This window comes from Sciurus vulgaris, assembly GCF_902686455.1.
Source record: "Sciurus vulgaris genome assembly, chromosome: 9".
In the NCBI taxonomy this organism is placed as follows: Eukaryota; Metazoa; Chordata; class Mammalia; order Rodentia; family Sciuridae; genus Sciurus; species Sciurus vulgaris.
The window spans coordinates 73,518,491-73,546,279 of NC_136469.1; the positions used below are offsets into that span (position 1 = coordinate 73,518,491).

General features: G+C 35.0%; 2 protein-coding genes across 11 annotated transcripts in view; one reads left to right on the forward strand and one right to left on the reverse strand.

Annotated features, from left to right (window-relative positions):
- The window catches only part of KLHL8 (kelch like family member 8), a 73,135-nt gene extending 65,623 nt beyond the window's left edge, over positions 1-7,512 (forward strand). For all 6 annotated transcript variants that reach the window (XM_079153280.1, XM_079153278.1, XM_079153282.1 and 3 more), the window contains 2 exons: positions 2,474-2,675; positions 3,422-7,512. In XM_079153280.1, coding sequence (XP_079009406.1) covers positions 2,474-2,675; positions 3,422-3,545 — 326 coding nt within the window. In that variant the 3' untranslated portion in view covers positions 3,546-7,512. The remainder of the gene's footprint in view (positions 1-2,473; positions 2,676-3,421) is intronic.
- Positions 7,513-21,802: 14,290 nt separating this feature from the next.
- Positions 21,803-27,789, reverse strand: part of AFF1 (ALF transcription elongation factor 1) — a 182,380-nt gene continuing 176,393 nt past the window's right edge. For all 5 annotated transcript variants that reach the window (XM_079153194.1, XM_079153192.1, XM_079153193.1 and 2 more), the window contains one exon: positions 21,803-27,218. In XM_079153194.1, coding sequence (XP_079009320.1) covers positions 27,097-27,218 — 122 coding nt within the window. In that variant the 3' untranslated portion in view covers positions 21,803-27,096. The remainder of the gene's footprint in view (positions 27,219-27,789) is intronic.

Genomic DNA, 27,789 nt, shown 5'->3' on the forward strand with positions numbered 1-27,789 from the left:
TTCTCTACTTCATTTCAAAGGAAATTGTTGAATCTTTTAAGCAAAGCAATAGATATTTCATATGAATAAAGACTGCAATTTTTGTTTTGCTTTTTGACTTACTAAAACACTGAATTAGATGGAATATGAGTGCAGTATTTTTTTAACCCTACTATGCATTCAAGTAAGCTGGAGATGTTATGCTGCAAAGGAGGAGTCTTAACAGGTTCTGTGTTTCTAACAACTCCCAAGTGATAGTGATGCTGTTCCAGGTTAACTCAGTTCATTTTCAGTAGCAAGGCTTTAAATGATTATGAAATGGGAATAATAATGCCCATATTTCAGAATTATTTTGATTGTTAAAGGTAATATATTTTATTCTAAGAATTAGAGGCAGTATATGTTAAGTATTTCAAACTATCTGGCACTTTGTAATTATCAACAAATGAGTAGCTGTGTTGTGATTAGTAATCCATTTCTTTACATATGAGAAAATGAGTTCGGAGAGTTTATCACTAGCATATGGCACACTTGTGTACATTGTTTGTATTATGTAATTTATAGTGTTTTTTGTTTGTTTTTTGATTGGGTTTCACTGTTACCCAGGTTGGTCTTGAACTTACAATCTGTGCACCTCAGCCTCCCAAATTGGTGGAATTATAGGCACAGGCTGCTGAACCCAGAATAATTTATAGTTCTTAATAAGAGAATGGGATTTTTTTTAAATACATTTTTAGTTGTAGACAGGTACAGTACCTCTATTTTATTTATTTATTTTTATGTAGTGCTGAGGATCAAACCCAGTACCTCACATGTGTCAGGCAAATGCTTTACAACTGAGCCACACAACTCGAGCTCTGAGAATGGGATATTCTTAATGTTTAAATATCTGCAAGTAGAAGTTATACTGACTCTTACATTGTTCATGTGTGTTCATGAAGAAGGAAATAATACAAATTACCTTTAGCTCTCACCTGATTAGCACAGAAACTTTGTGAGGAAGTCAGATTCAGAGACAATGAATAACTTAAATAAGTTATTCACATGGCTAAATAACTAAATAAGAGATGAAGTTTGAACTTGGTTCTGTGTAAACCTGAAGTTTTTAACACTGTTGCTACCACTCTCAGCTCCCTGTTTCCTGTAGACATTGATACATTACTTATCAACAGGATTATTATCATTGTTACTTATTGAATCTTCTGGGCCTTTATAGTTAGAATAGACATGGTAAACATAAGAATCACTCAAATTGAACATTAAAAAACTCTTCTTGGTCATTTATGTCCTATTTTAAAAAGGTACAACTGATGTGAATAAGAAAAATTTGAAGGTATGGGCATGTCTAACAACCAAATTGCATTCTGCTTTGTCTCTTCTGCCTTACATTATTTTTACTTTCTTTTTTATGCATTGCTGGGGATCAAACCTAGGGCCTTGTGCATGTTAGGCATGTGCTCTACCACTGAGATATATCTCCAGTCCTGCCTTGAATTCTTTATTATTATCAATTTATATACATAATCTAGAGAATCAGTGAAAGGCTACTATGGAAAACCTAACTTTTAAAACTTATATGTTGGCATGAGCAATAATTTATTACTATTACAGTGAACAAATTTTATAAGTGTGATGATACTATTAAACATTGATCAAAATCAGATCATGCTCATAAAATGAAAAATTTTATTTCAGTTGTTAATTTAATAAAACCCATTAGAGAAGTTCATTTCATTTTTTCTTTTTTCCTTTTTTAATGAAATTTTTAAAAAAGAGACTAATAATAATATCCACACTTTCTGTTCTCAGGAAAGTAGACTGAATCACCAAAGAGAGCTATTATTCATTTAGATTTAGAGGAAGCCTAAAAAAGAGAGAACACTGTTAAATAATAGTCTGTGTTTAACCCTCAGCAATATATTAAATACATTGATAGAATGATCTAATATAAAAAAATAATAATAGTATTATGCAGGCAATAATAGTATGAAGGGCAACACCTGGAAAACTTCAAGCTTATATCTGAGTGAACCTTATGACCTAGTGTAGTTTATTTCTTTCTCAAGCCTTCTTACTGCTTTAAAAATATAATAAACAAAGAAACAGTCTCAGTCTTGCCTGTTTCAAGAAAGCTAAGGACAAATTATATGAATGATTATTTTTTTCTTGATTTCCAAATTGTCTGCTTAAATAAGAGAACTCCAGTTTTTCCCACATTCAGATTTCTAATTCTAGTATTGAGGTGAAAATACCAACAAAATTATCCTATTCTAGTATTGAGGTGAAAATACCAACAAAATTATCCTAAGTTGAATTGTAGAAAATGTTTAGCAATAGTTTTTGGTGGTAGTTAGGTGTTAGGATGAATTTTTTTCTAAATTTCTTTAAACCATTCTATGTAGTTTTAAAAAATCAGGTTATAGAACTGATTGAATTGAGATTTAGTAGTTAATTTCTATGAATTATAATGCTATTTTTAAATATTTTTCTGTAGGTGGTTTCGATGATAATTCTCCTCTGAGTTCAGTTGAGCGATATGACCCTCGAAGCAACAAGTGGGATTATGTGGCAGCACTTACTACTCCCAGGGGTGGAGTAGGAATTGCAACAGTGATGGGAAAAATCTTTGCAGTTGGTGGTCATAATGGCAATGCATACTTAAATACAGTAGAAGCATTTGATCCAGTGCTGAATAGGTAATTTACATTTTTTTTCTCAATGGTATATTCTAGTAACAGATGACTCCAGAGTGTTAAAATAGTGTAGTCCTCCTTCCAAACATGGGAACTATTCTAAGTGGGTGTCTATAACCACAGATACTACCAAACTATATATATACTTTTTTCCTAAACAGACATGTTATGATGATGTTTATTTTATAAATTAGGCACAGAGATTAAAAATAATAACTAATAATAAAATAGAACAGTTTTAACAGCATACTGTAATAAAATTGCCAGCATCATTGTTTGTGTATTTTGGGACCATTATTAAGTAAAGGAAGGTTATTTGAATACAAGCACTCTGATACCACTACATTTAATCTGATTACTGAGGTGGTTACTAAGTGACTAATGGGTAGGTAATGTCTACAGAGGATGTGCTGGACAAAGGACTGATCCATGTCCCAGGCAGGACAGAGTGGGACCATGTAAGAGTCATCATATTACTCAGAACAATGTCCAATTTAAAACTTGTGAATTGTTTATTTCTGGAATTTTCATTTAATATTTTCAGACTGTGATGTCTACAGGTAACCATAGCGGAAAGTGAAACCTCACATAAGGGGAGTCTTATTGTACTGCTAGGTGTAGTTAGTTGTTAATACAAAACTTTGAGACATCCTATCTCCCTCTGGAAGCTTTCTTTTAAAATTTTTTGTCTTTGGCATTTTGAATAATGTTTGTTTCAATATAACATTCTTTCTCCTCTGTCTTTTCAGGTGGGAACTTGTTGGATCTGTGTCTCACTGCAGAGCTGGAGCAGGTGTAGCTGTGTGTGCCTGTTTAACTAACCAGATTCGAAATGTGGGTCATGGATCCAATAATGTGGTTGACTGTATGTGATTTGAGTTCTTGCCACCAATAATTTAATCATAAATCTTGATAGGCAAGAAAGACAACTAAGATTTTGATAATGATCCCCTTTGAATTTTAACTATATCTAGAGTCTTATTTAAAGGTTAACTGTTGTGTTATAAATATGTACAACTTTTGGAATGATAGCTGAAGAATTATTAATCATAAAGTTAAATTTCATACTTTCTACTTTAGCAAATAGAGTAGGGAAGGAAGACAGTCTAACTTGAAACCATATCTACTCTGGAAAATGTTTAAAGTAGCGCCAAAACCTTGAAATCTCTGTTAGGATGAATCAAAATGTAATTTGTTGAGTTTTACCTTTCCTTTTGCTTAAAGGTATTAACCTTAGGTAGTGTGAGTTTTTCTGTTCATCAACACAATATGAAACTTGTTCCTCTTGAAGAGCACTTCTACTTGGTGCTGATGAATTTATGCCTTGCTTTTTTTTTATAGGTGTTAATTTTTCAATTTCTTGAATATTTACAAAAGTAGAAAATGTTTTTGTCTTTTTGAGTACCACTTGGTTCTATTCTTAGAAGCTATCAGTGCTGTAAAAATCCCTTAATTTCAGTTTGATTACTAGGACGCCAAAAGACTTAGCTGTGTGAATTCCATCTGAAAGCATATAGTTTTGTTTTGTTTTGTTCTCCCATCTCATGCAAAAAGTGAACCACAGGAACTATTTGAGAAGATTTTAGATCTAATATTATTCTAGTGCCCAGTTGTGAGACCTTGAGGAGTGGTGTAGATTATATGACTTCTCAGTAAGGAATCTAAAAATACCTTTTAACTTTCTTCTTTGGTTTGATTTTGAACCCAAGATTTATTAGCTTCCTATTTTGTTATTTGCAGCCTTCCTGGTTTTTCTAATTGTACAGATCTGAATTTATTTATTTTCAGAAAATAAATGCATCTTTTTTACAAAAGTCGTTTAAAAGTTGTAGTTGGCTGATTAGTACAAGTCCATCATTAACCAATAAAACATGTTGTTGATAAAAAAGAAGAATTTAAACTATTATTTTTCTCTTTATGCTTGATATCTCCAGTGTATTTATTGAAATTTAATTGAAACTATTTCTATAAATTAATTTGAAGCCCAGGATGTTGATAAACCTGATATAATAGCTCTTCATTGTTTTAACTAGCATTATAAAATGACCTGTTCATTATATGTACATGTATTTTTTAAAATATTTATTAAGGACATTAAAATATCCTGTTTTATATTTGCAGTATAGTTTGTCACCTTTCTTCTAGGCCTTCTTAAATTTTGTCATTCCTTGGAATTTATTGTTTCACTGCTGGTAGTTGTTTGATTTATAAGGAAGCTGGGACGGTGAGAGATATTTTCCCCATCCAGCCAGCCCTTACTAAATGGGATCCTGGACTTGTCAGTACAGTAGGACAGAATGCCATATTCCAAAAGTTAACAACTATTAAACATATCAAACCTTAAAAAAAAAGAAAAGAAAAAGAAAAAAGAAGGCTCAAGCTGAAGATAAGCATCTTTGAGGAAACAAATTTAAAATTTAATTTCTCATATTAGGTTATTTTTTTTTCCTACTCTCAGCCTGTGGGCAAGTTCTTAAGTCACTGGCTGAATCTGAACTAGTGTTCTCTAGTATAACTCTATTTCAGTCAGTCCCCAAAGCATTTAGCACTTCTTGGACCAGCTACAGCTGAATAGATGTAAAGATTAAGTCTCAAAACCTGGCTTCAAGTATCTATTTTTCATGTCTGATGGAGTGTTTTGTATTATCCTGCTTGTCTGGCTATACTTACTGGTATGATATTTATTTTATGGGCTGAGGATCTTATTGTTTCCTATGATCATTTTTTAAGAAATTATTTTCCTTAACATCTGTTTTTATTATGCATATAGAGTTTGAGTATGTTACATCTCCATTTCTGATTTTTATTATACAGTGGTCATCTAACAAACTCAGCTGGTACTTTAGTCATCTATAAAATAGGATAGACTCCTAAGTAAAGAGAAATAAAGGGAATATGTGACTGTTAAATTATACACCAGAAAGTCGGAAGCATAGCCTTGAAGGACCTGGCAACAATAGGAAAAGATAAATAACAATCAATATGCAGTCTCTGTTGAACAAAAACACATTCTTTAAGATACGAAATGAGAATCAAGCTGAAGAAATGATGCAATTGAAAGATTATATTTATAGGAATGAAGAAATGAAACAAAGAAGATGACCACTGTAATATTGTGAGGCCTGTCACTCTAACCTCAGATGTTAACAGCACCTATCACAAAGTGATGTAAACTAGGGATAAATATTGAAATTATAAATGAAAAAAAAACATTAAATTGTCTTTTTTTTTTTTTTGAGTTGGGGGTATGTTGTCCAGCTTGTCCTAAAACTTGCAGGTTCGAATGATCCTCCTGTTTTGGCCTCTAGACTAGCTGAGACTTCAGGTATATACCACACACAGCCTTATGTATTATTTCTTCAAGAAATATTTCTATGTTCTTTTGTGTGATTCTTTTCTTTAGTCATTCTAGTTACTGGTTTACCCTATATTGCACTTTAAAACAAAAACAAATTGAAGCACTTTATAAACAAAATTATTTGACATTATTTTTTATTAATTTCATTATATTCTTATACAACTAATTATTTGCAAAGTGTTTGAAAAAACTATGTACTCCCTCTAAAGAGTATTATTCATTCTCTTTATTCACAAATTTTACTAAACTTATAATTCTGCTACATGTCCAGATAAGAGATTGTTAAATTATATAAACTACTTTTATAAATAGTAAACTTAAGAATTTTCTCTGTTGCTTTTTTCCTATGACTTGTATGATAAAGAGAAAAGGCATTTAGAATTAAGAGAGAATGCATTTAGAATCAAATTCATGTTTTATCAGTTAAGAACGTTTTTATAATTTCTCATGTTAGACTTTACTAGACTTTGAAAAAATTATGTGTTTTTCCCCTTCATGCGAAATTAGAAGTAGCAATAAACCCCTAGTATTTTCTTAAAACCATTTATAAGTTAGGGTTATAATACTTCAGCATAGCAGAGTAATACGTACTACCAAGTTCTGATATTAGAATCAAATCAGTGCAGTTTATTAATTCAAAACATATTATATATATATATGTTAATAGGAACTTCTTTCTATAAAGGTCTGTGTAGTTTTACTTCTCATTATTTGCTGTTATGGAATCCTATCAAAACTATGTAATTGTTTATTCTCCATCCCTCAAATACAAAATTGATTTAGTAGGTTGGTTGTAATATTTTCTCCTTATATAATGGGTTTTTGTTTAATTAAAAGTTTTTTGTGACCTTTATGGAAATTAAAGGTTAAAGGCAACTAATGTAAGCTGTTTCACTATTCTTAAGCATTGTCTGTTCAGTAATTTCAGACTTGTACGATAAAGAAATGCTGCTCTATATTTGCATTAAGATGAATGTTTGTCCTTCCAAGTAGTAACCTCCTGAAGCTCGGACTTTTTAAGTAATGTTGCCATTGCTACAAACTTCTCTGAAACTTGCCTTTGAAAATAGCCATTTGTAAGCCATGGAGAATTAGTCTCATCATAGACATTATGATTATTATCATCATTATAATTATTATCATAGACATTATTATTAATGTTGACCAGAATCTTAACTTGATCTTAACTTGATTGTGGACCTGTGTAATTTCTTTGTTAGACAAGACTCAAAGTATTTTGTGACTATTTCCAAAGGTAAAATCTTCCCTCAGTGAATTAAGATTTTCATCCACTGGCAAAATATTTTCAAAAGTCAACAGCCCAGGGCTGGGGTTGTGGCTCAGTGGTAGAATGCTTGCCTAGCATGTGCGAGGCACTGAGGTTGATGCTCAGCACTGCATGTAAATGAATAAACAAAAATAAAGATCCATCTAAAACTGAAAAAAAATTTAAAAATTAAGTAAACAGCCCAGTGAAAGATTTTTGAAATCATCCTGAGCAATACACAGTAACATCAGTGAAAGGAGTGTGTAGTAACCTCTTTGAAGGGCAACCTTATTTGAATATAAAAATTCTGGTTTAAAAATAAAATGTTTTAAGGTTTCACATGATACTAATCTACTGCAGAGCATAGAAACACAGAAGAATCATATTCCCAATAAAATATGTCCAGTTGTCCAGATGGTGGTAACATTTTCAACTTGACATGGTAAAATGATCATGACCTTGACACAGTATAAATATCTGTGCCATCTCATGTACAGTTCCCTGTACACTCAGCTTCATTTTCCTCCAGTGTCTCTTTTTGGAGCTGTACTTGATTTTATTACCAGTTTTCATCTGAATCCATTGGGAGTGGGATACTTAAAACTTTGTTTTATTTTGGTGCTGGGAATTGAACCTAAGGTCTTGCATATGGCATGTGTGCTACCAAGAAGCTACATCTCACCCCCAAGAAGTTCTTAATTTCAGTAACAGTGGGGAGTTATGTGGGTTTTGTATTTTGTTTTGTTGTTTGTTTTTTGGTACCAGGAATTGAACCCAGGGGCACTTAACTCCTGAGCCATATTAAGTATCACTATTTAAAATACCATTCACTCTTCTAACAACATTTTTTATCTTTATAATAATTCTGCATTTTAGAGTTGGAAAAAAAAAAACAGGTTCAGAGGTGTTAATTAGCTTATTCAAGATCCACAACTAATCGTGATTGACCAATATTCTTTTTGGCTAAAAAGCTCAGCTGTTTTACCAGTACCAGTTATGCTTCTGCTTTCACAAGGTAATGTACATATATTTCACAGGTAATACACATACTTTTATAGCCCCTTCAGCATGTAAAAAATTTCTGGCCACTTATTTTTAATGTGGAATATTTGATACTTACATAAAACATATGTAACATGGAAGTTGTGAAGCATAATAATAAAACACGTATGGACCCTCCCCCACACTAATTAAGAACTAAAGTGTTCCTGTTATTAATCCTATTGTGTTCTTTCTTAATACCATCCTCTAGCCTACCTTTCTCCCCAGAAGTAACTACTATCTTGAATCTTTCATCTGTTTGCCTTTTTTCTTTCCATTTTTTTTTTGTTTTGTTTTGGTTTTTTTTGGTATCAGGGATTGAACTTGGTCCCTCAACCACCGAGCCACATCCCCAGTCCTATTTTGTATTTTATTTAGAGACAGGTTCTTACTGAGTTTTTTAGTGCCTCACCATTGCTGAGGCTGACTTTGAAACGCTTGATCCTCCTGCCTCAGCTTCCCGAGCCACTGGCATTACAGGCATGCGCCACCATGCCCTGCTGCCTTTTTTCTTTTTACACATATATCCTGAAGCCATATATTGTTTATTTTTTGTTGCTAAATTTTCATGTTGCATGTAATTTTTCACTTTTTTGCTTTTACAAATAATGCTGAAGTGAACATTCATATACAATTTCTTAATGTTCATGCCCACAAGTTTCTTCAGAATATGCACCTTGAGGCCAAATCAGTATTGTACAGTATGTACCTGATCAACTTCATAAGTTTTAAAAGATAATACCACTTGTTTTTCAAAATGATGGTGCCAGTTTACAATATGGTTTTAATTCACTTGCCATTGTAAGACCTAATTCTTGCCAAGGTAATAGGTGTAAAATTATACTTTACTGTGACTTTATTTTGCATTTTCCTGATTAGTAAGTTGAACATGTTTTGATTCATGTTATTTCAATTTCTTTTGTGAAATAGCTCATGGTCTTTTTGATCCATTTTTTTCTCTTATTTACATAAGAGTTCTTTGTAATATTCAGGATATTAATCTTTTTGTCACTTTTTACTGTAGTTATACACATATTCTTCTGTTTATGGCTTATCTTTTCACTTTTTTGGTAAACAATATTTTTAAATGTGTTTCCCCTATGCCTTCAAAAATTTTCCCTGTCCCAAGGTCGTAGTTGTGTACAGTTTTCTAAAAATCAGCAGTGTCTAACAGGACCAGGGATGAAGATCAGTAGTAGAGCACCTGCCTAGCATGCATGAGGCCCTTTACTAGATCCCAGCACTGAAGGAAAAAAAGAAAAAGATAAGTCTCATTGGATCTTTTTTCTACCTGGAATCAATCTGTGTATGTGTGAAATGATAAAATATTTCATCTTTCACTATGTAGATAACTAGTGTTTCTCTGCATCATTCATTGACTAGTCCATCATTTCCTCAGAAACTTGAGCTGCATGGCAAATTTTCATGTGTCTATTTGGGGACTTCCTGTTCTATTCTGCTGGTCACTCTGCTTAACCAAAGATCAAATAGCACATTATTTAATTGTTATGACTTGATTATCTGACTTGATACCTGGTAGAGCAAGTTGCTTCTTTTTTTCTTAAGGAGTGTTTTTGACCTTTTGGTTTTTTATTAAACATTAAAATCAGTTTTTTAGATTCTTTGGGGACAAATCACAAGCAGCTCCGAGAGAGTTTTATTTTTTTCTTCCTTCCCTTCCTTTTTCTTTCTCATCACATTTAATCTACACATTTAGGGAGTAGTAACAGTTCTACAATATTGAATACTCTTGTCTTTTTTTCCACTTAATTTTTTATTCTTTTTAGATATACATGATAGTAGAGTATATTTTGACATCTTATACAAACACTGAGTATAACTTATTTTAATTAGGGTTAGAATATTCTAGTCTTTATCAGGGCAAGGAGGTTTGAGTTTGCTAAACTTTTTATTGTGCTAAATTTTATGAAATACTTTTTTCTGCTTTTTACAGTGATGTGTGTGATAAATTACATATAAAGATATTTGAATGTTGAGCTATCTTCATTCTTGAGATAAACCCAACTTGAATAATGATCAATTTTTGAAATATATTCCTGTATTTTGCTAATGGTTTACTTTGGACTTGCCTACTCGGGAAAGTGAGATTGGGCAGTAATTTTTATTTCAAATAGTGTTCTTGTCTGTTTTCATAGTTTGGCTAGCCTCAGAATAAGTCATATAGTATTATCTCTTTTCTATTCCCCAAAGTATTTATTTAACATCAAGCTAATTGGTTTCTTGATCATTTGATAGAACTTACTTGTAAAACCACCTGGACCTATAGCTTTATTTATTTATTTTTATTTAAAAAAATTTTTTTTAGTTGTAGATGGATACAATGCCTTTATTTTTATTTGTTTTTTATGTGGTGCTGAGTATTGAACCCAGTGACTCACATGTGCTAGGCAAGTGCTCTGCCACTGAGCTACATCCCCAGCCCTACAGCTTTATTTTGAGGAAAAAATTATAGCTACTAATTTAATATTTTTTCAGTTTTAGACTTCATTTCCTTTTGAGTTAGTTTTGGCAAACTTTATTTTAAAAGAACTGTTTGTGGATCTCAAGTTTTATATGTAACATTTTCATAGATTTTTCTAAAATATTCCTTGATCCATGAATTTAGAAGTATATTTTTAAATTACCATTTTTAAACTTTTAAAATTACTTTTAATTAGAAGTTATAATATGTGTGGTTTTATGTTGTGGAATTTTATTGAGACTTGTTTTATGACCTATTATGTAAACTTGGTAATTTTTTTCATTTTTATTGGTGCATTATAGTTGTACATACTGATGGGATTTGTTGTTACATATGCATATGTGCACACAATGTAATTTGGCCAGTATCACTCCCCAGCATTTCTCCTTCCCAGCCTCCCACCTCTTGGTCCCTTTCTTCTACTGATCTCCTTTTGATTCTTAGGAGATCCACTCGACTTTTGTTTTCCTCTTTCCTCTCTAGTTTCCGCAGGTGAGATAAAACATATGACCTTTAACCATCTGGGTTTGACTTATTTTGCTTATTTTAACATGATGGTCTCTAGTTCCATCCATTTTCCTCAAAATGCCATAATTTCATTTTTTTTTTTTAATGGCTGAAGAAAACTCCATTGTATATATATACCACATTTACCCATTCAACCCTTGATGAACACCTAAGCTTGTTCCATAGTTTGGCTACTGTGAATTGGGCTATTACAAACATGAGTATGCATGTATCACTGTAGTAAGATGCCTTTAATTCTTCCAGGGTAGATAATGAGAAGTGGTATAGCTGGGTCATATGGTGGTTCCATGTCTTGGCTTTTGAGGAGCATCCATACTGATTTCCATAGTAATTTACAGCTTCACTGACTGTGTATAAAGTGTTCATTTTTCTCCACATCGTCTCCAGCATTTATTATTTGTGTTCTTGCTAACTGCCAGTTCTGATTGGTATGAGATGAAATTTCAGTGTAGTTTTGATTTGCATTTCCTTAATTGCTAATGATGTTGAACATTTTTTCATGTATTTGTTGGCCATTTGCATTTCTTCTTTTGAAAAGTGTTTAGTTCATTTGCCCATTTATTAATTGGATTATTGAATTTTTTGTAATATACAGTTTTTTGAGCTCTTAATATATTCTAGATACTAATCCTGTCACAGTAGCTAGCAAAGATTTTCTCTCATTCTGTGGGTTTTCTCTTCACATTCCTAATTGGTTCCCTTGCTATGCAAACTCTTTAATTTGATGCTGTGCCATTGGCATTATTTTCTCAGCTTTCGGGGGCCTCTTCAGGAAGTCATTGCCTGTGCCTAAAAGCTGGAATGTTGACCCTACAATTTCTTCTAGGAGACTTGTTTTATGGTCTGTTATGTAAACTCTAATTATTTGTATATTCTTGAAAAGCCTGAGGACTAATGTTTCAGTGTATTTGTACGTTATATCAAAACTAGAGAATTTTATGTGCAAGTCATATAATTTGACATTTTTTCTTTTGTGCTGTTTGATCTATCAGCAGAAAGGAAAGTGTGTTGAAATTTCATATTAGTTTTGTGTGGGTGTTTGGAGTATGTATGTTTGTGAGGTCTGATTAGGTTTATGCTAATAAGAACAATCTAAAGTTCGGATGCCAAGTGCCTTCCTACATACTAAGAAACTTAGAACATTTCAGCCATCTTTTTTTGCAATCTCTGTTGCACAGTATTTTAGTTGTTTCCAACTCACTGAAAAAGATTATTTCCCTGTTGGTTTGGGTTTACTTAGATGTTACTTTGATCATTATTCTTTCTTGTATGTAAGACATTTCTGGAGGTCATTTTCTTTCTCAAGGACATACTTCTAGGAGAGGTTGCTTTAGGGATATTCTGCTCAAGGTAATCTCATTCGGTTTTTGTTTATCTGTAAATGTCCTTATATTACTGTCATTCTTAATGGTTTTGCTGGACATAACTCTAGTTAATAGTTTTCTCTCAATATTTTGAAGTTATTCTTCCACTGTCAGCTGGCCACTAATTGTCTTTTCCCTTCCTGTAGAATCTCCTTTTCTTTCCTCTTTGCTACTTTTAAGTTATTTTTTTAAATTTATTCTGATATACAGTTTCACTATTGTTTGTCTAGATATGGCCTGCCAGTGTACATTCTGATTTTTATATTTACGATATTTCTTTTCTAAAAAATCTCAATCATGGACTCTTTGAATATTACTTTTTTTCTTTTTCCTAAAACTTGGAACTATTTTTCTGTGTACTGATTTTCACTTCAGTTCTGTATAATTGACTCTAAGCAGTTGAACTTTTTATTTCATTTACCATGTTGTTCATTTTCTTAAAGAATTATCTTTTAATATTTTTTTTAGTTGTCAATGGACCTTTATTTTATTTATTTATATGCGGTGTTGAGGATCAAACCCAGGGCCTCACACATGCCAGACAAGTGCCCTACCACTGAGCCACAACTCCAGCCCCATGTTTTTCATTTTTAAAAGTCCTGTTTCATTTTGTCTTAGATATGCTTGGTCATTTTTATTAATTCTATTGCTTAATTCTTCAGTTCTTTTTATTTCTTTGGGATTTCATACATAGTTATTTTGACATTACATAGCTGATAATTCTAGTATATAAAGTCTAGTGTTCTAAATCTGTATCTTTGCTTAACTTTTCCTTATGGTATGCCATTTTACTTCTATTTGATGAGTTTTATTTTGTATATGTATACATTTACAACGGTATATCTGTGCAACTGTATAGAGGTTTTAAATTGGATAGTTCTCTTGCAGTGAAATTTTGCATTTGCTTCTCTGGGCCAGGGAACAAAACCAACCTGGGATGTCTTTGCTCTCTCTTCTTGGCTCCTCCCTTTGCTTTGTGTCCAGAACTTGGTCTGCCAATTCCAGTTCTTATAATGGTATTGGTCCTCAGGAAGACCTTGGCTTCTCTGTTGGCTTACCAATCCTGTTCAGATACCAGCTCATATATTGGCTTTTGGCGATTTCCCTGTTTTCTTGAGAGCCCAGTAAAGCATTGAAAAGTATGTTATGTATAATGTAGAAGATAGAATAACAGGAGATGGTCTCAGACTATATGATCTCTCATCCATAAGCAGAATGTTGCCCTATCTGCAAGAGGCCAAAGAAAAAGGCAGTTTTGTTTTTATCATCTTTATGTACCATGCTATTTCTCTGTGAAGTTTATTTGTTGAATACCTTAACAGAAAGAACTTTTTAATCATTTTTTTTCATACTTAAAGTTTCTTAAGTAAATTTGAACTAGTTTAAAAAGGATAATTCAGGAAATATAAGATGACTTGGTATAGATATTCCTGTCACTTCAAACATTTCTATGTGCCCTCAGTGCCTCAAATATCTAAGTTACTTCACATCTAAAAGTTATTTTAGGTGTACCAGCCCCTTAAGCACATTGATTAATTATAAATTACTTTGTAAATGACTCCGAAGTATTGATGTAGATTCAGAAAATAATTGTATTCTGCCTGAAACTTTACAGCTTTTCTTTTTTTAAACAAATGTTTCTGTTTAAAATAACAAATGGAATGGCCTTTTGCCAAAAGTAATAAAATTCTTAGCTGACCATAAATTTCCTAATTTCCCCATCTGTTTGCCAACAGTGATCACTTTTCCTGTCTGGAAACCAGAGCTCAGGACTAAATGACATAGTGACTGTTTGTTTTACATTCTAATACACAGTGCTCTAGTTTTCTTTGACTTGTTTCATCTCATTCTTTGTACCTAATGTAATGTAGTACTAATAAACCTGTTTTTTAGGTTACCTTTATTGAGGCATAATTTGTATAAATTGACCCGAGTGTATAATTCAGTGATTCAGTAAATTTATAGCATTGTGACAGACTCGCCATAGTTCTAGATCTGGAACTTTTTCATCATCCTTTCAAAATTCTCTTAAGCCTTTCCACAGTTCATCTTCACTCCTCCTCTCCCCTTCCATCAACCCCAGGTGGTCTGCTTTCTGTCTATAAACTTACATTTCCATATATTTTATATAATTCCAATCATACTATAATTCTTTGTCTCGCTTCTTTCATTTACCATGTTTATGAGGTTCACCTCATTCACATTTATACTGAATAGTAGTCCATCATATGCATATACCAAATTTTAACTGTTCACCCATGCTGGTCATTTGGATTGTTCACTTTTTACTGTTATGTGTAATGCTATGAATATGTTAATGTGAACATTTCCATTTATCATGCAAATGGAGTTTGTGGGTTTTGTGGTAACTTGATTTTAACTTTTTAAGAAACTGCAAAACTGTTATCCAAAGTGGTTGTGCAATATTGTATAATATAACCACAAGAAAAATGAGAATTTCCTAGTTTCTCTTCATTCCCTCCAACACATGCTATTGTCCCTTTCTTTATATGAAATGTCAATGTGGTTAAATCTATGCACTTGACATAGCATCTTTTTCCTAAAGGAAGTGGTCGCCCTCTAGTGGCTAATTCTGCACATTACACTTGGGAAAAGGACACTAATGAGAAGCCCACAGCTCAAATAGGCTTGTTAAAATTTACATTCATTTCACTGTGCTTGCACTGTTAACACACTAAGTGCAACTTGAGCCCAGTTTCAAAATGTTTTCCTCATTACCACTATTAATATTCCCCAGGAGCTGGGCTGTTTGGTCATGGCTTTTACTTAATCCCAGGAGGTGCATTATAGTCAAAATGGAGTTTTTGTGCTTCAAATTTTGTGCATTTTATACACTAAGTTCATTTTGGTATAAGAGTTTACACCTGTAAAGTGGCTAAGGCCTATGAAGAATGGGAGGGAAAGGCCAGAGATGGTTCTATGAACTCAAATCTATCACATTCCTTCAAACCAGAGCCAGAGAAGTAAATAATTTTTACAAGTGAAATGAATGTAATGAATTGCACACAAATGGAGTGTCTGGTAGCTCCTTGGTATTTTCAGGTAACACTTTGTAAATATGTCTATGGACCGTTGTAAAATTTTAGGAGAATGGGTCTCAGCTGCCCCCAAGCTCTTGGGACTCTATTGAAAACAGTGCATAATGCATGTTTTTTAAAAAAGGTAGCAAAGAAGTTGAGCTAAGAACCTGAGGAGGGACTAACTTGAGGAATGTGTGGTTTTTAAGTAAAGAAAGACAGGGCTTCAGGAAATTAGGGCAGTAGAACCAAACATTTAATGACTTAAGGTAGGACCCTACAAGTTTTTGCTTTACAGGATATCACACAAGTGATGTCACATATTTTTTAGGAAGTGGAAAGAATGCATATACTTGAAATTTCCCTAAGCTCTTATGCCATATATCTCCAGACAGCAGGGTATTTTACTGTCCTGGCATATGTCTGTGAATCATATCTACAGATTTATATGTGTTTTATAGTGCATGCATATATACCCACACAAATGCATGAGTGTAGAATAGTAGAGAACTCCTGATGTTGGGTCTGTGATTGACTTATTGCTTTAGGCAAATGGAAGCAAGGAGGAGAGGCTACATTATCCAATGATGTGACAATCTTGGTAGTGATTCAGTAGAATGGAGAATACTATCCAATCCATTTTCTATCAATTGGAGTGGATAAAGGGGTATAAAGATTAGGGTAAAACTAAGTTTATTTACCTCCAGGATAAGCATTGGATATGAGGAGGGAGAATTAAAATGCTCAGGGACTAAAATAACTAAGCTTTATTAAACCTTTAAGATGTTACTATGAGACAAATTAACTGAAGTAAATATTGAAATTATTTAACAGGAACTTTTTTTAAAAAAGAGGAATCTCACTATGTTGCCCATGCTGGCCTTAAATTCCTAGACTCAAGTGATCTCCCTGCCTCCCACGTAGCCAGGACTACAGGCTTATGCCCCAGCTTAATAATGATTTTTGAAAATTTTAGATCCAAAACCTATGAGTTGTTTATACATACAGTATGAACTCTTTCCAGAAAAGCCATCATAACATAAAGGTGTTTGCCCATGTAGTTCCAAAGGTAGTTTTAAAAAATTAATGTTCTAAATTTGTCTTGAACCATGGTAACAAACATGCAGAAACCCCCAACATGATGATTTTGAAGAAGTCTTTTTAAGTTCTGTATCTAAAACCATATTTAACAGGGAAATATCTAATTTTCATTTCATATACTTTAGAATATATTTCAACTCTTTATTTTGGCTTTTACTGGTTGTTTTTCCTGGACATTATATGGTGAGAGGCCAAGGCATTCACTCTTCAGGGTTACCTGAAGCTAAGATTTTATTCTGTACCTCTACTCTCAAACTTGGAGAATGCTGGGGAAATGTATAGTTGCTTACTTCCTGTTTATTCTTTAAGACTTATTTTCATATTCAGATTTTTAAAAAAAAAATTTATGTTCATGTCCTTCAAAGTTTATTCTACTGGAATTTACTTTTGTATTTTATTAAACATATCGATTTCAGCAGTCACTAAATAGGTATATTAGTGTCTTGACTAGTATCAGTAAGTCAAGAAACTCTGTAGGGCAACATACAAAGCACCATCAGACAGGATAATCCTGTGCTGGTCATTGGAAGTTTCCAGTAACTGCAGATTCTCAGGACTTACTTTTTGAAACTCCATGTTATAAACCTCTTTAATGTCTACTTATACTCCAGTTATACTAACCATGAAAATGACTCAAAAATTTATGCAAAGTACCACACACTCCTTTCCTCACATTTTTACTTTTTTGATGAGGGGTACTGTCCTCTGCTTAGCAGATAAACTGGCTTAGGCCATGCTGTCAAGCTTGAAATAACTCAATCCACAGGGTGTTAGCTTTGGAATAGTGACATCTGTAAATAGATGAAGGGCTTCAAGCAGAGAAAGTAGCTATTTGAATGGCAAAACACCAGATCTGAAGCTGGATGACACACGCCATCCAGAAGCTGACCAAAGCTTTATGCCTGCATGCATCCTGAAACATGTCGCTTTATACAAAGGAACCACTCAGAAGATTGAATAGATGCAAGTCTCACAAGGACAGGTAACCTGTCTTCCCTTACTTTTAAAATTTCATTCAAAATAAGCAAATGTTTACTGGGCTGTAGTCAAGTAAAGCTCAGGATTGACTTTTGGCAACGGGTTTTCTATCTGAGAGACATAGAAATAATGATGTTGAAATTCATTTACATCCAGTGGAGTCTCAGAATTGTCAGTTTAGGGCTGGAGACATAACTCAGGGGTAGACCATTTGCCTAGCACGTGTGAGGCCCTGGGGTCAAAATCCAGCAACACACACACACACAGCCTTAACCAAAATTGCTGGTTTATTACCCAGAATGAATGTCATTTTCTTTGGAAATGTAGTAAGATTTAAATAAAGACCCTAAAGCAGTGACATGCATGGAAGTTTAACTTGGGGATTGCTTATTACTTCCTATAGGATTTGGGGGGAAATGTGGAGGGGAATGTTGTCTGCATCTCAAGTGGAAGTCTGCAGTGACAATCAACATGATGTAACTTTCTTAATCTACAAATTGGTTGAAATGTGGTGTAAATCTCACAGAAAAGGAGCTAAGTACACAGGCATTCTATAGATTAGAAATAAATAGCCAGAGGCTGGGGCTGTAGCTCCATGGTAAAGTGCTTGCTAGAATGTATTAGGCCTAGGTTTGACTCCCAGCACCAAGATAGGGATGGGGGTAGGGGGACAACAAATTTATGACAAAACAGTCAACTTCATTTGTCATCAATGTAATGCAAAGAACCGTATAATATTGCTTTTAACATTGTATCCACAACTGACAAGAATGTTAAGTTCATCCACGGTGGGAAAGTAGTTTGGTAACATTAAAATTTTTAAATTTGGCTTGTGCTTTGGCCCAGAAATAGCCCTTACAGGAATCTGTCCTTTAGGAATTTATCCTAAAGAATTCACAGCCATGACTATAATCGCAGTGACTTGGGTGGCTGAGGCAAAAAGATTCAAAAAGTTTGAGACCAGCTTCGGCAATTTAGCAAGACCATGTCTTCAAAACAAGGGGCCTGGATATGTAGCTTCGTGGTAAAGCACCTCTGGGCTCAATCCCCAGTACCAAGAATAAAATAAAAATGCCAAAAAGTGTGTGCATCAGATTCCTTCAGTGCAGTATTTGTGGAGCCACTGCAAAACCACTCCATCAAGTCATACCTCTCCAGACTCCTCACTCGTAACTAAAGTCAATTACAGGCATTTTTTAGTCCATTCAGTTGAGTACATTTCGTTTTCCATATCCATTAGTGAGTGCATGTGTAGGAAAAGATGTGCACCTGGTTTTTGTTTTTGGTGTACATTGTTGCTTGGAGGATAATTTACAGAAATACTTAGCAATGGAGAGATATAAATCCATAATCGTTTCTTCCTGCTATAAACTAAAAGAGATGTTACGACTGGGCCCAGTAACATAGAGGGGTGATTAAAAGCACTTATCCAGAGTAGGTACGTGGTCTTTTAAAGTTAAAATAGAATTGTCTTGTTTGGAAAGTATTTGAAGGTTCGCCCTCCAGTCTGTTAGAAGGGCAAAGGCCTCTATTATCAGAGCCTTAGTGTCTCAGTGAAGTCTTACTTTCAGCTGAGTGTGGTCTACTGGAAAACCACAAATGCTGCAGAGTCCTGTTCCTTAGACAGGCCAGACGGTACAGTTACCTAATCACAACCAAAGTAATGGCATATAAACCTCCGATTATGTTCTGGTAAAGATCCAATGGGCTTCAAAATTGTTTGGAGTAGAGTTGAGGATTCTCAACACCCAGGAGATGACTGTTACAAGTAGCCTGGATCATGACAATTTAAATTTCCAACAACCCTGGCAAGTAGTGGATAAATGCAGGCACCAAGAATGCCTAAATCTTGTAATAACAAGGCTGAGAAAGACACAAAGGGAGGTTATCACTTACCTCACCGTATTCAATGGTAGCAAAACTCATCCATAGTGACTAAAATCCTTCACTTACCTCATTGAAACACCAAGAGCAGAAACCATAGGCATTTGTAGAAGCCTGCCTACTTAAAAATTCAAAAACTGCTAAAAGTAATAAAAGCTGAAAAATATAATTTGGAGACAAATACATAAACTAAAATTAATATCCTGAATATATAAATTTAAAAATGCTTCTCCTCAGCCTGTGTGTGTGTGTGTTTACTGCTCAGCATCACTTTCCTCCTCCATTAACAACACTTCCTTGTAGTTAAACTCATCCTACAGGATTTAGGTGAAAACAGCTTTCCCCATATCTGCCAAGATGGGCTTTTAAACTGCATTTAGAATAGTGGTCAAATAACCCAGGCACTAAAAAGAAATGTAAACAAGAGGGACACCATTTTCCACCTATCAAATTCACTGTTTTCCCCTTCCCGTTTTCCAAACAATACCCAGGAATGTAGGAGTGGAAAAATACTCTGAAAACTTGATACAACTTTTCTCTAGCAACTTGACAATAAAAGCCTATGATACACTTCTCAGCTTCCAGTGACTCAGCAAGGATCAGTGAGGCACAGCATTACTATTAGAAAAACCATGTTAGGTAATTCTGGATTTGACCCAGTACAAAGCACACCATCTCCTGTGAAGGATTCTTGCAAAATATAATCAAGCCTCTAGACCTACTTAGTTTATAGGACATAAAGAAATGAATTAAGGGATGCTTTAGGGGAAACAAGTTCAGGATGGGGACATTACACTAAAAAGGGGGAGGGAAGGACTGTTCTCAGTATAAAAAGACATGATAACAAAGGTAATATGTGAAACATGGTCGAATCCATGTTCAAAAATTAAGGTACAAGCTGGATGCAGTGGCACACGCCTGTAATCCCAGCAGCTCAGGAGGCTGAGGCAGGAGGATTGTGAGTTCAAAGCCAGCCTTAGCAACTCAGTGAGGCCCCAAGCAACTCAGCAGGCCGAGTCTCTAAATTTTTAAAAAGGGCTGGGGATGTGGCTGAGTGGTTAAGCACCCCAAGTTCAATCCCTGGAACCAGAAAACAAAAACCAAAATAATAACAATAGTAATTAAGCTTCAAGTCACTTTGAGGGCAACTGGAGAAATCTGCATATGGACCAAATATTAGACATTGAGAAATTTTTCTTAGATGCTCTTATACAGTAGTCACCTTGTAAAGCATTCAGACAGATGTGTGCTGAAATTTTTAGTGGAGAAATAATGTCTACAACTTACCTATTCAGCATCAATATACAGTTACATTAAAAATCAAGGTAAAATGTTAATTGTTAAATCTAGGTGGTGGGTATATGTGTAAACATTGTATTATGACTTGTTCTGCTTTTCTGTATATGTTGGAAATTTTTGAAAATAAAGTATAGGGAAAAAATATCTTTTCATCCCACAACCCACTTCTAGGAATTTATTCCAAGAACATAATCTGAAATTTGCCCCGATTTTTTTGTTTCAGGGATGGTCAGGGAACATTCTTTATAATATCCTCAAATTAGAAATAATCTCAGTTCTAACCAGGTGGCTGGTTAAAAAAAATTGGTACAACCATACCCAGACAACTTAAGTTCATCTTTATAGTTCCCTAAGACATTACACGGGAAGTTCTTGTGAAAAGTGTCACCCAACAAAGATTCATGGCCCATACTGAAGTATGATTTCTTTAGGGTGAGTAAAGGGAGGAAAAAACAAACAAACAAACAAAAAACATACTTTAGATTCCTTTCAACACCAACATTCTACCCAACAAATTGAAAATAGGCAAACTTGGTTATTGATGCACCTGCCCACTGATGTTAGAATAAGCCCCAGTGGTGGTATTAGGTTAATTTGTATGTGTTTATACTTTTGAGAATGAACTCAACAGAAGAATAAACTACCTTCAGAACACATATATCTCCCCACAAAAAGCAGTAAGTACTGTGAATGAGAGCACAATTCCTGTGAAACTGGCCACAGATGCAATTTCATATAGTCATTTTAAGAATTAATTATTCAGGCAAAGCAGTAAAAGCAAGGATTCAACTCTGATTTCTCTAAATTTTTATTAATTTTTTCAACAGTTCGATCCTCTTGTGAAAAGGAAAGAATTTAAGAACAAATCAATTACACTTTTTTTAAACAGCACTTAATCCTCATTACAGAGAACAGCAAACAAAAGATCTGTGGCACATTATCTTTGGAAAGATCTTTTGCAAATTTTTCTTCTAAAAAAAACAAACTATAATTCTCTCAGAGATCACATATGTCTCTTTCAAAGGACTATACAAGGCAGCTAAATTTTATTCACAAAAGCCCCAAGTTGCAGTTCCATTGCTGAAGTGGATAAAATACATGGAGTTCCCCTTATTTGTGTTGCACATCTTCCCATTGAGAGCATCACTGCTTTCCTATCCTACATACAAAATCATTGTGTTGACAATAGCTGGCACATTATTCCACAGAAATGAAAGAAAAATTCATTACTTCAAAGATAGCCCAGTGATTTTCATTTATCAACTGGAAAATTTATTCTTTTAAACAATTTAATACCAAGATTTGACTTTTCTAAAGTTATAAGAAAGCAAAAATATATAATATAATATAATATATAATGGTAATAAATAAAAAAAGGCAACCCTGCTCAGATAGCATCCAAACATGATCACATTCAGAAAAAGAAATTTTTTTAAACAAGATTTGGGACACACACACACACACACACACACCAACAAGAACAGTGTATACTTGATGTCTGAAGGGAGGATGTGCAGTAAGCTTAACAATACATGTCATGGCCTGAACAAAAAGAACACTTAATACTGCCTGTGAGGAGTATTTCTTAAACATCTACTTTTAAGCAAAGCAAGTTATCATCTTTAGGTTGGCCACCACCTGGTCAGACAATGCAGCTTGGCCAGCCTTGCTGTCAGTGGTCTTATTCCCTTGCCCTCCCAGGCCCATATACTTCTTTAAAGGCTTACGAGGAACTGCAGGGTTTCCTTCCTGCCCTCTGAGACACCCTCTTAGGTAGAGAAGTACGGGCACATCTCTACCCATCACAGTACCTGATGATGTCTAACGCATAGTGACAGGATGGAGTGTGATTTCCCCCAAAGTGATAAGAAACATACAGCCACCTAAAGAAAAGTAGTAGGTGGTGCTTGTCAATACATCATAGATAAGAGCTAAAGAACATAACCAGTGCTCACAATTCACAAAGAGATGTGCATTCTCAGCCACCAAGAAACCAACATAACTGGGTTGCAGACTGGAGAACTACACGGCAGAAATACCACTTGCAATGTGTGAAGGAAGACCCCCCAGCACCATGCTATTCTGCCATTATACCTCTCCCCACAAAAAAAAATAATAAAGGCACAGAATAAAATACCTTACATCCATTATTTCCCAGTGGAACAAAAGTAGAAGAGGCAATCCACTAGAGAAGGTAGCGGGGAGGAAGTACCACCATGATCAATCCTGGAATCTCTTCACAGCTGCAATGTGTAACTCACTTTTCAGTAAGAATATCTATACTTCTGTGTTTCTAAAAGAAGCCCTAAATACTCTTGGAAAATTTAAACGCTGCTACTCAGTGGAAAAGAGTGTCTCAAATGAAGTGGTAAAAGTTTTTCAAAGGTATTTTGTAGTATTGGGGAAAATAAATCATTAAGAAAAAAACAAGAATTTGGTAGAAGGCATGGAAAAATTTAAAAGTAAAGAAAACTAACTCATTTATCTTAATATGCACAAATGCACTTTAAACTTCATAAAGCAGATGATATAAGACCCATATAACGTACCTTGACACTGTGGCAAAACAGCATTAATTCAAAATAAGGTTTGGACAAGAAGGGCACAACCTATACATAAAACTGAATCAGTTCTGGTTTTCTATTTGTGTAGAGATTATATATATCCTTTTGCATATCAGAGATAGCAGTTGTGGAGAACACAGTGGTTTTCTTTTTGCTTTTAAAAGTGGGATCATGAGTAAGCTCCCGGGTTGGGAATATAGCTCAGTTGGTAGAGTACTTGCCTCATAAGCACAAGGCCCTGGGTTCAATCCCCAGCACTGCAAAAAATCAACAACACAAAAGAAGAGTAAGGTCCCAATCCCACCAACCTTAATATGTAAAGTACCAGGTTAGGCAAGTTTTTAGCTAGTAAGTGAGAGTTGGTTAGCTTCTAAACATCCTGAGATCTAGAACCAAGGGTACAGAATAAAGGAGGTAAATGTTCAATTTGTCTAGGGGAAGTAGCCACACAATTTGGCTAAAAGAGATCTATAAAATAAAGACTCTTTTGTTTAAAAATTGGTTGCTTTTCTCATTCAGTGGTGTGATAAAATCATGATATCAAATTATCCTCTTATAATTTGTTCCTGATACCTATTTGCTGAACCCTCTCATACTGTCATCTGTATATTCATAATCTGAACCCCAAGTGTAACCTGGTAGATTTAGAAAAGTGTTTTTTCATTGTTTAGCAGGACTTTTCATTGATTCACATTTTAACTATCTTCAGAAGGGCAGAAACATTCAACACTTCATTAAAGTAAAACAGTACTCTTCCATTCATTCATGTTCATTCTCTGTCTCTAACACACACACACACACACACACACACACACACACACACACACACACACACACACACCTGTAGTGGCAAAGGCAAGATTTACTCTATTTTCGATAAGATTATTTTTTTCTATTTTTCTCACTCTGAAGTGTGCACTATCATTGTTGTCATGAGAACTTCATACAAAGGCTTAATTTTATAATCTAATCCTCTTGAAATATCTACCTCAGTACAAATTTGGCCTTTGGGAATTATAAGCATGCAGTGAAAAAGTGCAAATGGTTTAAAAATCCTTCAGATTTCTATATACAACTGTAACAGCAAAAAGGGCTTATGAACATTAAGGACTCATCAGATACTACCCTTTACATACTCTATTAAAAAGGTAGTCATTAGGAATTCTCTTTTAGGTACAATGACAGTTGCAGTAAGAATCAGAAATATCCAATAACCAAAGTAGTACAAATTGGTTTATCCAGATTCGTTAATTTTTTTCAAGGGACAAATAAAATTTTAATACAGATTTCAGGGGGGAAAAAACCCACAAAAGAATAAGGCCACTGAGAAAGCAATCTGTTAGAATTGGCTGAGAAATCCACTTGGGAATGTCTTCAGTCAAGGGAGCACGGTGGCTTGCCAACAGAACTCACACGTGCTCTGGTACAACCCGCATAGATCAGAACCTGTCATAAAGAACAGAACCCCTCACCTGACAGGTGGCCTGACACAGTGGAAAGGGAGGGACTGGCCAAAGAGAAAGACAGAAGGATGGTAAGTAATCTCGCTAAGACTAGCGCCTCGTCCCCTCCATACAAGGAGCACACACGATGCCGGGCCATACAACCTGCCAGGCAATTACTGTCCATTTAACAACAGGCTCTCTAAACTAGTAGTTTAAAAAGACAATAGCTTTGCTTCACAACATCAGTAAAGGAAATTGCTTTATCAGGATCACACGTTATACATCAAGCTTTAATGCTCAGATATTAACTCCATTGTCATTCTCTAGCTTTAACCTAGTTAGCAATAAAGAACAGGCTAGAGGAGAGACCAAGGCGCAGTTTCACGCAATTTACGCTGAAAAGTCAGACATGGCTCCAGCTTCTTCGCACCCCTTTATATGTTTAGGAAACCAGAAAGTCCTAGTATTCATCAGAGGGACCTGGGTGCCTTCCCTATAAAGACGGTTCTCCTTTCACTAATAAATATAAAAATGTGACACATGCTCGGTAGGGAACAACGTGCAGAGGTGCAGAATGGGATGACAGGAGAAAAGGAAATCAAATAGTTACACAGAAGACACTCACTCCAATTTAGCATGTGCAAATTCTACTTTCTAAAAGGGACAAAAAGAACTGGCTGCACTCAAAATTGAGTATTTCCAATAACAACCTTCAATGTTTCAATGAAAATGCAATCTGTGCTTGCGGGCATGTGGGAATTTTGATTGTGTTCTTTCATTTTAGGCCATTCAAACCGAACCTGGCTTAATGTATATAGTATGACATTGATTCAGGGGATGGCCACAATTTCTCTTCAACCTATTCAAATCTAGTTGTCTGAGAACACTCTGGAGTGAAGGCATGTGGTGACAAATTTTTAAAAAATCTAATTCATCCCCACATCTCCACATCCTCTCAGGGAGTCAATGTTCCCTGGGCAATCAAGGGCTCACAAAGTTTAGTTTTGCTATAAATATAAAATAATTTGTAGCAGAAAAATATAGCCTTTAAGTAGATATCATTTTTCTTCATTGACAAAACTGGATTGGTTAGACATGACTCACCACATAGCTATAGACTACCAATCAGCACCTCAAATTCCATCTCTACTTAAACAAAAATCAAAAAGCATTTTAGCCATCTGGTCAGGTATAAATGTTGTTCCCTTCTTCCCCAAGTTAGGAAATACAGAATACAATCAATGGTGACCACCTTGTTAGCTAGACCCTTAAAAGGGTGGAGATGGCAGCGCCAAGTCCTCTGGGAGCTGACCTCGAGGCGGCTCGCATATGCAGTTGCTCTTCCTCCACTGCTTGCCGTGGATGGTGGGTCTCATTTTAGCACAGTCAGGAATCCAAGCTGGGGAGAATGTGCAGTACGCTAGGCAATGGGAGGGGGTTGCCTTCAGTTTTATAAATTATGACAATACTTGGTATTATCAAAGTCACTCTTCACTGGCAGAAAGTGGGGTACAGTGGAGTCCTTCACAACTTATGTTTTACAGACGGCCATTACAATTTGTTAAACAAGTTTCCCCAAAACTTAAAATTAAAAAAAAAAAAATTATCCACAAAACCCTTCACCAAAAATCATTGTTTAAAAAAATTTTCTTCTGTGAATGGACTTAGTATGGCTACTGAGATGATGTGAATTTGCTTTCAGAGTTGAAATTCCTTCTCATTTCACTTGCAGCTTACCTCCATCCTACTGATTAAAAAACAAAAACAAAAGACCACAGAAATGTTTCCAGACCATTCATATGCCCATTAGGCTCCATTGCACTTCTATCCTTTAGTTAGGAAAGGCAAGATCATCTCTGGGGCTGACCTCCATCTCTGCTTCTGCATAACCATAGTGTCCAACCAATGATAACACAGCTCTTGAGAGTTTATGTGGACAAACATCCTGGCCATCTCACGCTGTTTCTCTTCTTGAGTTTGGTATCCTGATGAGACAAATGTCAAGACTGTTTTTGAGGCTTCCCATGTGCAAAAAAGAAAAAGTCCCCAAGTCACTGAGTCAACCTGGGCTTCCATTAAGGTGTTTTGGTTACTTGTTTTAGCCGCTGAAAACCCTGTCTTGTATAGTGCACCAGGTCCACCAGACTGCTGTTGAGGGCCAATGTGCATACTTTTGTGCTGAGCTGAGCAAAGAATTCTGAAAAAAGCAAAACAAAAAGCCCCAAACTAGTAAATACAAAGGCACACACACAAATTAAAATGAAAACACAAAAAAGTCAAGGTTCTGAATCAATGTCCCCACAGTATTCCGCATTTCATCTCAAGGAAAAAAAAAAGTTGCCTGCCAACTCTCCACACCTCTCCTCTAGACTGAAGGCCACAAACCAGGTTTGCTTTAGAGTTGGGGGATCCCTAATGCCTGCCTAGCAGAGTAACTGGCACTTTTGAAATACCCATTTTATACATTTAATCAATGGATGCATGGACAAACAAAAACCCAACCATGATAAAAGCATTATTATTTTACTAAGACAGATAAAGTTCTAAGAGAGGGTGGAGAAAGGTAGAGGTTACAGCCAGCTGGCTGCCTTCTTCTCTACAGCCAGGGAGATAAATGTGGACAAACATCCTGGCCATCTCACGCTGCTCACATAAGTGTTCTGGCGCTCACTTACATTAGCATTGATTTAATGGTAGCTGGCACTGATACCAACCAGTTCTCCTACCTGCAGTTTCTGCTGATCCAGAACCCTGGATTTCTCTAAGGG